The 11550-nt window shown below is 43.6% G+C and overlaps 1 protein-coding gene across 1 annotated transcript; it reads right to left on the minus strand.

Annotated features, from left to right (window-relative positions):
* Nucleotides 1-1463: 1463 nt before the first annotated feature.
* On the minus strand, nucleotides 1464-4104 carry LOC144602572 (putative G-protein coupled receptor 139). The gene is made up of 2 exons (XM_078415701.1): nucleotides 3993-4104; nucleotides 1464-2359 (listed from the first exon to the last, which is right to left on the minus strand). Exons 1-2 carry the CDS (start codon nucleotides 4102-4104, stop codon nucleotides 1464-1466), a joined length of 1008 nt encoding a protein of 335 aa, XP_078271827.1.
* Between the last annotated feature and the right edge of the window lie 7446 nt (nucleotides 4105-11550).

Genomic DNA, 11550 nt, shown 5'->3' on the forward strand with positions numbered 1-11550 from the left:
TGTACACAACTCCCACTAGCGTTTTCTGCCCCTTAGTGTTTCGTAGCTCTACCCATATCGAATCCACTTCCTCCAAGCTAATGTCCTTCCTTTCCACTGCTTTAATCTCCTCTCTAACCAAAACACAGTCTAATTTTAATCCCATTTTCCCGCATTTGGACCGTAGCCCTGAATGTTGTAGCATTTCAAGTGCCCATCCAAATGCCTCTTAAACGTTGTGTCATTCCAAGTTCTTGACCAACATGAATACACTCTTTGGAAATGCAATGTTGTTAACAAAAAACAATATCTATGAAACACCAATTCCGAAATAATCGATGTAAAATTCCAAGTGTACGCTAATTATAATATTCTTAAATACCAATTTATTTCTGTGATTTTTAATTTCTAGTTTAGAGATACAGCGCGGAAACAGGCCTATCGGCCCACCGTGTCCGCAACGACCAGCGATCCCTGAATATTAACATCATCCTACTTGTGTGTCTGATCTGTAGCTGAATCTGGCTTCACGTTGTACTCTGTCGCACCTGTAATCATTGTTCAGATCGGGAGAGCACCGAACAAAACTTCGTAAGGACGTGGTGCGATTCCCACACAAATCTGTTTATTCATGAACTTAACAGTACATATTGGGAAACACTGAGGGGATTCAAAACTTTGGGTTTACTGCCTCACAGCACCTACAGTTTTTTCAACCGCTCACAACACAATGGTTACGTGAAGATTTTATATTCTTGAAATATGTCATGAGTGATCAAAGTTTCCTTGTAGTCTTTCATTCTTGTTTTACATCTGCGGGGGTTACTTCGAACCTTCCGTTTACCGAATCACCCGATTATCTGGAAAATGGGTGTCAGAAACCACTCCACTTTTCTCATGATCTGTCCTATGTTTAGGTTTACTCCAGCCAACTAGGCCTAGTAATCTAAACATGTCCTAATATTGTTTATATATTCTCCTAACTGACCTTTTAGTTGAATTCACATTAGTTGAATGTGACGATTTCCCCCATCATTCTTCTCTACTTCATGTTCATCGATTACAGCTCGGCATTGAACATTGGTATTCCCTCCGAACCTGCTCATGTGAACAAGCTCAGGGACATATTCCTCGACACAGGACCACAATTGTCACCAGGTTCACTGTGAGGCAAAATGAATGAACATATTACCAGCGCAATATGCTTGCAACCTCCGCACTATGTGGTTGACATGAGATAAGCGTCGTGAACAAGCACACTTTAATTCGATGAAGATCATTAGCAATTCACCATTGCATCTGTGTGCTCATCCCTATGCAACACAATCCTATACATCCTCATCAACAGTCCACAATTAGTTCGAATTAACAACATGCACCTCCACTAACCTCATCTACTGCATCCAGCCTGCTGCATCTCTCTCTAAATCTACGATTCTAACCATTGAGTGTAGCACTTTAAACGTCTCAGCCTTCATCATTCTTCAGTGTTTAATTAATCTGACCAGTCGAGTAAGCGGATATGTTAACGCAGTCAAATACTGCTCTCTAAACTTCGTCTGTGTTACTGCATAGATGCACGTGTTTGTGCATGAACTGAGCAGCTGCAACATAAATCCTATTTCCGATACAAAGTTAGGAAGGAAAAAATTTAAATATCCCAAATTCCATAATCGTTTCCATATTAAATAGAATGTAAATACCGTCCATAACAAAATGAAATTTCCGGAAATAACTAACAACAATATCACGGATTTCCTTCGATTCTCCATTTCGGGATCACTGGGGCCCTTCGCACTTTTCTGGTCGCGGAGTCTCCTGCGGGCTCTGCTGACCACCAAAATATGTCTGGCCGTTAAAGTATTGAGCAGCAGAATCAATACAAACGGGACACAGGGGGTGAGAATGTAATGAAGAGACTCAATAGTTGCCCAGGTCATTGAAAACGTAACACGGACATCCGTGTAACAAAACCAGGGAGTATTCGCCAATCTGTACCAAGGTGTGTACATAAAATACCAGAAAACATTCTTTGCGCTGCTCAGTACAATCACTGTGCCCAGAACCACAGCCGCTGTTTTCTCGGTGCAATATCTATGCTTCAGCTTTTGGCAACAGATGGCAATAAACCGATCAAAGGTGAAGGAGACGGTGAACCACACAGAACAGTCGGTCATTGTGTAAAGCAGGACGGCGTGGATATTACACAGGGGGATGAACTTCACAAACATTATGTGATGAGCAATCGGAATCTGCCTCAATATCAGGTCAAAGATAATGACCAATAGATCCGCCGCTGCCATGGCCACCAGGTAGCGGGTGACACAGCTGGAGAGACCACACTTTCCACGACACAGTACCACAATTGTCACAAGGTTCACTGTGAGGCAAAAAGAATGAACATATTACCAGCGCAATATGCTTGCAACCTCCGCACTATGTGGTTTACATGTGTTAAGCGTCGTGAACAAGCACACTTTAATTCGATGAAGATCATTAGCAATTCACCTTTGCATCTGTGTGATTCCGAAAGCAAAGAACAACGTTATGAGTCTTAACGAATAAGGCTTAATAATACGACATGTGTAATGCACTGCGCAATATAATGCAGTCACTGCGCTGAGCAGCTCCTTCAGTGACAGACGTGTTCACCCCAAGTGTGTGAAGGAGAGTTATCAAACAATCAGCACTGCTCCTAGCAGACCAGTAAATGAAGATCATTATCGTTATTTTATTTTTTAATGAATGCTTATTTATTTTTGCATCCACTTTGCTGCTGTAATCCTGCAAATTTCCCCTTTGTGGGACGAATAAAGGATTATTATTATTATTATTATTATTATTATTATTATTATTATTATTATTATTATTATTATTATTATTATTATTATTATTATTATTATTATTATTATTATTATTATTATTATTATTATTATTATTATTATTATTATTATTATTATTATTATTATTATTATTATTATTATTATTATTATTATTATCCGTAGCAACAACGCTGTCCGTTTATGCTGTGTGAATGCGTGTAGATCACCCCTGACATGTGGTTCAGTATTAGACTGGAATCCAAAATTACATTGGCGTGAATCAGATTGGCGTTTACCATGCAGTTGGTGAGTATAGATTAAGTTCCATTTTGCAATTCACCCAGATGATGCCTATCTTTGACTTGTTATCTGAAGGGAATGTGAGATTTCTTGTATCTTTGAGCTTGGAGTAAAGTTGCAAATGAGGAAGGAGTAGTGCAGATCAAATGATTGCGCACTTGCCAAGTTACACAGAGATCATATAGAGAGGGAACAAAGCCGGTTCTCCTAGCACTGTGAAGTGAATCCAACAGTGCAGTCGAACTTTCTGTTTAAATTAAGTTTTAGAAATCACTCAATCGAACTAAACGGCAAACATGAAATTATATGTGGAAGCAGATTTTAATCCCACGGTAACCACAGAGAAGGTCAGTTGACGCAAAAAGAGACTTGGATGATTTCGACAGAAACATTATTAGGTTCGAGGTGGTTAATCATTCACATTGGGTCTGCAGTTCTATTCGCTCTCCACAATTCACCCGATCCTGCTGTGAACATGTAAGCCAGGAAATCACCCAGTGGACGGGCACTGAATTGAAACATTGACCGGCACACCTGCTGCCCCACTTACTAATGTGTTTCCTTTAACATTTAGCATTCCCACCGTCCACTATGACTTTGTATGTTCCATCAATTCAGCTAGAACCGGACAATGGGGCATGAATGAACACAATACAACGTGACTATGCTCGATATTAACCAGTACAAACACCGGGAATTTACCGATCACTCTGCGTTTAATCCTGCAAAATACGATGTTCAAAATGACAGTCACAGCAAGAATGGTTCGCGCATTAATAATCCCGCGGCAGAGTGCAATCACTGAACTTGAAATTAAAAGAGGCAGTTTCGAGAGACATACAGCAAGATTCTCAAATATGCACAGCGTAAACGAGAGCTCTCCTCACTTACGTGGAACACCGAGAATAGCCAGGATCGGGTAGTATATCTTTTGGATCTCGTATATGATACGAACAATCTGAAATTCTTCCATCTCCTTGTCACTGTTTTCCTCCAATGGCATCTAGGTTAACTCCTTTTTTGATTACGGAATGGCTCATTGGAAAGGTTCCCTTATTTGAAGGAAAGGGATGATCCCTGCGGGACCGTTGGGTGCCATTAGTTTCATGCTGATCACAGTCCCTGAGCAAACCTATTTTTCCACAGAGTTGCATAATATTGTGAAATAAGTACCACGTGGTTATTCAGGTGAAGCTCCACAAGGCAGAACAATTGTTCGGGCACTTCGGAGAAAACAAATCCTCATCGCGATTTCTGCAAACCGCTCATCTCCCAGCCTCAGCCGATTGGACTTTATCTGTCAAAGTTAAATCAAAACCTAAATATCTACATTGTGTTTGGCACCCTGTGTTTTTTTAAACCTTTGCTTTCACCACCGCTATTTGTACATGCAAAACTTCCAACATTAACGACACGAGACACATTCAAGAGTGTGTTCCTTGTGATTTTTAGCCCAGCGACGTCCACAGCTCCATCATCAGCGGTTCTTTAAATGCCCCGTCACTGATTTACATTGTCTCAACAATGACAACTCCTACACCGGGATTCAAATACTTAGTCGAACTACATTTTTAAAGTTAAACGTTATCTCCATTGATATTTGAAATAATTTTTAACACTGACTGACTCACGAGATTATTCCTTAAGTCCCAGCCAGTAGTTGCTAACAGACATAGTTATAGAGTGATGCAGCGTGGAAACAGACACTTCGGCCCAACTTACCCACACCGGGCAATATGTCCCAATTACACTAGTCCCACCTGCCCGTGTTTGGTCCACATCCCATTAAACCTGTCCTGTCATTTCCCAATGTTTGTGAAACGTTGTGAAAATCCCTGCCTCAACTACCTCCTCTGGCAGCTTGTCCAACACAACCACACTTTGTGTGACAAGGTACCCCTTAGATTTCTATTAAATGGTTTTACCTTCACTGTAAAATTATGTTCTCTGATCTTTCATTCGCCGACTCTGGGCAAGGGACTTTGTTCATCTGTCCTATCTATTCCTGTCATGATTTTATAGACCTCCATAAAAATACCCCTCATCCTCCAGCGCTCCAAGGAATACAGTCTCATCCAACTCAATCGCCCCCTGTAGCTCACACCCTCTAGTCCTGGCAACCACGTAAATCTTCTCTATACCCTTTCCAGCTAGACAACGTCTTTCCTATTACACGGTGCCCAGATCTCAACAAGTACTCTAAATGCTGCCTCACTCACGACTTGGACAACTGCAACATCATCTCTCAACTTCTATACTCAATTGTCTGATCGATGAAGGGTATTGTGCCAAAAGCCACTTCGACTACCCGATCTACCCGCGATGGCACCTTCGAGAACCATGCACCTTCGAGAACCATACACCCATCCGCTTCACAACATTCCCCAGAGCCCTACCATTCACTGTGTAAGCCCTGGCCATGTTAGACTTCCGAAAAGGCAACACTTCACATTTCTATGTATTAAATTCCATTAACCTTTCCTCAGCCCACCTGACCAATCAATTAAGACTTATCGGACTTTGCTAGCTTTACTTTGCATTAAACGTTATTCCCTTATCATGTACAGTATGTATACACTGTAATTTGATCGATTGTAATCATGCATTGTCTTTCTGCTGACTGGTTAGCACGCAACAAAAGCTTTTTACTATACGGCCGTACACGTGACAATAAACTAAACGGAACTGAACTGAAGATCCTGTTGCAATCTTTCCACAACCATTCTCTTTTGTACCATCAGCAAACTTGCTAACTTGATGTTCGCATCCAAATCATTGATATAGATGACAAACAGTAATGGCCCAGCACCGACCCTGAGGCACACCACTAGTCACAGGCCTCCAGTCCGAGAAGCAAGCTTCCGCCATGACCTTATGCTTCCTTCCATGAAGCCAATTTTCGATCCACATTTAATTTCGCCTTGAATCGGTGACGCCATAGATTGTCTGAAGGGATGAGTTGTCATTCCAAATCGTCATCAGGGAAATACCAATGGAATGCGTTTGGTTTCAAATCGAAACAGTCATAATTGATTGGAAAGGTCGGCCCCGTGCATGGAAACATAACTTATTACACTCATAATTTAATACCGCCTAATATTCTCCACCATTAGTGAACAATCCAGTTGATGACAATGAAAACACCGGAGACACCAGTTTCCAATGCCGGAGACACCAGTTTGTGTTCTCGTGTGTTTGGCTTGAATAGACAATAGACAATAGACAATAGACAATAGGTGCAGGAGTAGGCCATTCAGCCCTTCGAGCCAGCACCGCCATTCAATGCGATCATGGCTGATCACTCTCAATCAGTACCCCGTTCCTGCCTTCTCCCCATACCCCCTCACTCCGCTATCCTTAGGAGCTCTATCCAGCTCTCTCTTGAAAGCATCCAACGAACTGGCCTCCACTGCCTTCTGAGGCAGAGAATTCCACACCTTCACCACCCTCTGACTGAAAAAGTTATTCCTCATCTCTGTTCTAAATGGCCTACCCCTTATTCTTAAACTGTGGCCCCTTGTTCTGGACTCCCCCAACATTGGGAACATGTTATCTGCCTCTAGTGTGTCCAATCCCCTAATTATCTTATATGTTTCAATAAGATCCCCCCTCATCCTTCTAAATTCCAGTGTATACAAGCCCAATCGCTCCAGCCTTTCAACATACGACAGTCCCGCCATTCCGGGAATTAACCTAGTGAACCTACGCTGCACGCCCTCCATAACAAGAATATCCTTCCTCAAATTTGGAGACCAAAACTGCACACAGTACTCCAGGTGCGGTCTCACCAGGGCCCGGTACAACTGTAGAAGGACCTCTTTGCTCCTATACTCAACTCCTCTTGTTACGAAGGCCAAGATTCCTTTGGCTTTCTTCACTGCCTGCTGTACCTGCATGCTTCCTTTCATTGACTGATGCACTAGGACACCCAGATCTCGTTGAACTCCCCCTCCTCCTAACTTGACACCATTCAGATAATAATCTGCCTTTCTATTCTTACTTCCAAAGTGCCGGAAATCAGATCCGTGCAGTCGACCTATTTAATCCGTTTGACACTAATTTACTTTTATTCTCCTGCATTCCCACCAACTGGCTTGGATTCTGGGGTATTACTGCCAATGACAAGCAAAGTCTTAGCACTGATTTTGAAAACATTTATTCCATGGCTTATTTTCAACTGCGCGCTTCACTCAAATCTAAACCATAGAGTCACATAATGTGTTCACAGCCCCGACCCCTATATATCCCGCCATTGAACAAGAACCTACAGACAACATTCATTTCAATGTGCCCCGCGTTCCCATTAGCTTCTCCAGGTGGTACACCTATCGACACATTTTAAACAGTCAAATCAGCCGAACAACACCCAAGTCTTTCAAATGTCAGAGGAACTCTGGGGAGACTGGTGGAATCCAAGAGGTCTCAGGGAGAGGGTTCAACCCACACTATCATCACTACGTGTCCGGAGTGAAACAGGGGCTCCGCAGTTACTTGCCAGCAGCGCTAAAAGTTCCACCAATGTGAAGTATCTTTTCCAGTTACTTGGCGGTTTCAGTGAGTTTATTCTTTTGCAGGTGAATAGTTGGGCTTTGTGTGATTGGCACGTATCCTGAAGTGTTCCATATAAACGAGAGTTAAACAAGGTAATTGATCAAATTCCCTGTAGTTTCCCGTTCGCTTTTGAAGATCTCAGCAAAAGGTTGTTGAGGGCAGAGCTGAGGACGACGTATATATGGATTTGAGCAAGGAGTTTGAGAAGGTACGTGTGGCATGCTGCTCCGAAAGGCTGCATGGCTTGGGAACAAAAGACATCTAGCCGAATGGATAGAACATTGGTTTCATGAATGGAAGCAGAAGGTGACGGTAGAACGTTGTTTTTTTCGGACTGGAGGCCGGTGAGTAGTGGGTGCTCCAGGGTTCGGTGCTGGGCCCATTGCTGTTTGTTATCGATATGAATGATTTGGATGAGAACAGACAAGGCATAATTAATAAGTTTGCAGATGACACTAAAGTGGGTTGTATTATAGATGGCGACGATTGTCAAAATTGCAACAGGATCTTGACATGTTGGGCAGGTGGGCTGATGAATGGTTAATGGGGATTATATTCGCGCGTTTCATAAGATATAGCTGAACATGATTGGAGCGCGCCAAACCGGATGAAACGTCTCACGGTTTCAGTTCCACTTTTGTTATTTTCATTGCAACTCTTTCCCAGCAAGCAACGGCCGGAACACCGCCTCTCGCCCCTTCCGCGCTATTAAAATCTGCACCTCACTCTAATTTTGTTGCATAACCTGAAAGCCACAGAGCCAACGAATCTAAACGCCACAGAGCTGTCGTGATTAATGTCTCTGATCAACAAACATTGTCGGTTGACATTCTTGTCCAGATAGTCTCCTGAACGAGTTTGATTCAGTGCCACAGAGACGCGCAGTAGAAGTGCAGGACATTCTGTCCATGGTGTATTCGCCATTCATTATGTCTCTATCGGCTTTGCTCAGTTGTCCCATCACTCGGATGGTAGCCGTTCTTGTCCTTACATTTCACAGGTTCATCTCAATGTTTTTTCAAGCGCTGACAGTGGCTGCATCCATCACCAACGCACGCAACGCGTTCTAGATCTGATGCTAATACCAGGTGGCATAACCCTTGCTCATCCCCCTCTTACCCTAAAGCGCCTGAGCTCCGATTATAACAATCTATGTCTCACGTCTCTAATCTCGCTAATGCGCTCATCACTTCGTGAACTTCGTACAGAACCCCACTCCTGGTTCATCTCTGGTTCTAAACGCACATGCCCCGCCTGTATTCGCAGACAGCAGTCACCATTTCAGGTAGCATCCTAGTCCACCTACACCCTCTGACGGTTGCGCAGTCCGCGATTCCACCCAATCTTTCAAATGTGACTTTGTTTTACAAAGTTGTAACGTGACATCCTGCTGTGCGGCCTGGGTCGCGGAGATTCATCTGCTAAAAGAAGACCTTGGAATCCCTCCATTCGAGTTCTCTTTTCAACCGCAGGGGGGGGGGGGGGGTCGCTTTCACCATTTCGCTAAGAACGTACCCTCTGTGCGCCAAGGAATACCAAATGTCCGTTCAAGTAATATCACCTACTCCCTATCTTACCCCTTGCCCACACTGGTGCGCAAATATTTCCCCCTCTGCCTTGTCACCCTGCTCCTCCCCCTTCCCCTTTCCCATCCCCTCCCTTCGCCGAATTTCCCCACTTCCCTTTCATATCACCACTACTCCGTCCCCTAACGTCCACTTCCACCATATCCCTCGCTGCGGATTACATTCCATTTCAAAATGTTTCTACTTATTTGACAGCCCTTTGTTTTCTTTTCACCTCGTGCCCTTGCCGGCATCTCTACTCACCGATCCCACATATACATCTGCCTGCCATTGCAGGCCATTGGCCCACCTCTTTTCTCTGTTCCAGGTTTCTCAGAATGTAGAAGGGCCCGTTTTCCCGTCCCCTCCAGAGGAGGAGCCTAAGCCGCTGGTTTGTCCAGCCTTTTATTTTGCTTCGCTGGCTGCTTTGACTTTGCTTCCCTGTCCCAAATATGTGGAGGATGGAATGGAATTGGCCACTGCAAATCGTAAAGAGCGGAACAGGCTCACCATTTTTTGCAGGATGAAATACGTAAGAGATAGGTTTAAACAGCTGGCGCCGACGAGATGGCCTGCAGATTTGTAAATGTACTTGAATTTATGGCTTCCTGATCTAACATTCTATGTGCAGTTTAATACACTCCATGATTTATGAGTCTCCTTATGAAACTATGTTGTTGCCATTCTGTGCCCTTGTACATGGGGTGGACACTTCATACACAGTTGGGAGGATCCTAACTTTCCGTCATTAATGTCCTAGCCCTACAAGGCCTCCAAAAGCTTAACACCTGAGGCAAGGAGTGGTTTCATCCTCGTTTGTGGGCCTCCTGTCAATGGGACAGAAAGCCTGATTTGCGGATCCATAGAAGGTTCTGGAGATAACGGGCTCGTTGTTACACTGAGCGCTCAAAGCGCCATATCTCTTCCAAGTAAATTGTTATGGGTGACGGGCGGGCCATCGGAGCAATTGCTGTGCTTTAGATTCACAAAATACTATTCAAACCGAATGACAAGTTCACTGTTTAACCGTGGGAGAACTTGGCGTTTTGATTCACTTGGGGATATTGTGCAGAGAGCTATTAATATCGACCCGAGAAATCCGCGTGCAAAACTTGAAATAAGCTCAGTGCCAATGTTTTATGATTAAGAAGTGTTCCAATGGATAAAATGGTGACGTGCAACAAATATGTTTGTTTGAATTAAATACACATTACCTTTGAATTAATTTTACATTACCTTTGAAAAAGAAGTGGACGGTCGCACCTCGATATGTTTCCCGCTGTCAGAACAGTCCCATCAGTCGGATTCTTCGGCTTGGACATCTTAAATACTGTAAAGCTGAGGAACCTTACAGAGTCACAGACCAGGCTGGAATCACCCAGCAGGACAGATAATCAGTGGACAAACGAGAAACTATTGCGGACTCAGGTCAGTGACCCTTCATAGAACGAGGAAACAAGAAACGGAGACAGACTTCAGCAGCAGAGAGGTGGAGACGAATGGGCCAATATGATTGTCGCGGCTGGGTGCGGCGAAGACACTCATTGTCAATATAGATTATAATACATTGAAAACATAGCGAATAGGGCAATACCTATACTATTCTGAAAGCCTTTTACATGCCAGTATTTTAACTGGTTCCACTGCCAGCACTGGCAGCGTGTTCCAGATGCAAACGTCACTCTGCGTAAAAAGTACCTGCCCCGCACACATTCCTTAAAACATTGTCAATCACACATTAAATCTATGCTCTACAGCTATGCTCTGGTATATATATAAAAGTATGAGAAATATGGATATGTAACAAAGTCAGAGACCACTTCCCAGGGAGGAAATATGAATATGGATATGAAGAGGAAGATGGCTCTGACTGTCTGATCTATTTCTCATAATTCAAAGCACTTCTACCTGATCTCCCCGCCAACCTACGTTCCAGAGAAACTATTGCAACTTAGTTCAATTTCTCCGTATAGCTAATAATCGTTAAGCCAGGCAACATTCTGGTAAGTATCTTTTTCGACCTCTCCAAAGCTTCCACATTATTCCCATAATGGGGCGACAGAATCCTCGAAATGCGGAGTCATCAAAGCTGTAACATTACTTGCCGACTCATGCTCATTACACCGACCGATGAAAGCAAGCCACCCGCCTGTGGTAAATAAAATGCTGGAGGAACTCCGGTTATCAAGCGGCATCTGCGGAGAGAGAAGTGAGACTAACCTCAGGTCGGGACCCCGATGCTGACTGACTGGGGTTGGGTCTTGGAAGCTGAAAGAGAGATTGGGGAGAGAAAAACTTGGCGGTTCATCAGTGAATAAAGATGGGGATGAGTG

Source organism: Rhinoraja longicauda, chromosome 19 (assembly GCF_053455715.1).
Source record: "Rhinoraja longicauda isolate Sanriku21f chromosome 19, sRhiLon1.1, whole genome shotgun sequence".
Classification (NCBI taxonomy): Eukaryota; Metazoa; Chordata; class Chondrichthyes; order Rajiformes; family Arhynchobatidae; genus Rhinoraja; species Rhinoraja longicauda.

Excerpts from the sequence above, each read along its gene's own strand:
- LOC144602572 (XM_078415701.1), bottom strand. The coding sequence starts at position 4,104 with ATGCCATTGGAGGAAAACAGTGACAAGGAGATGGAAGAATTTCAGATT. Across the intron at positions 2,360-3,992 it reads GGCTATTCTCGGTGTTCCAC|TGAACCTTGTGACAATTGTG; the intron begins GTAAGTGAGGAG and ends TTTGCCTCACAG.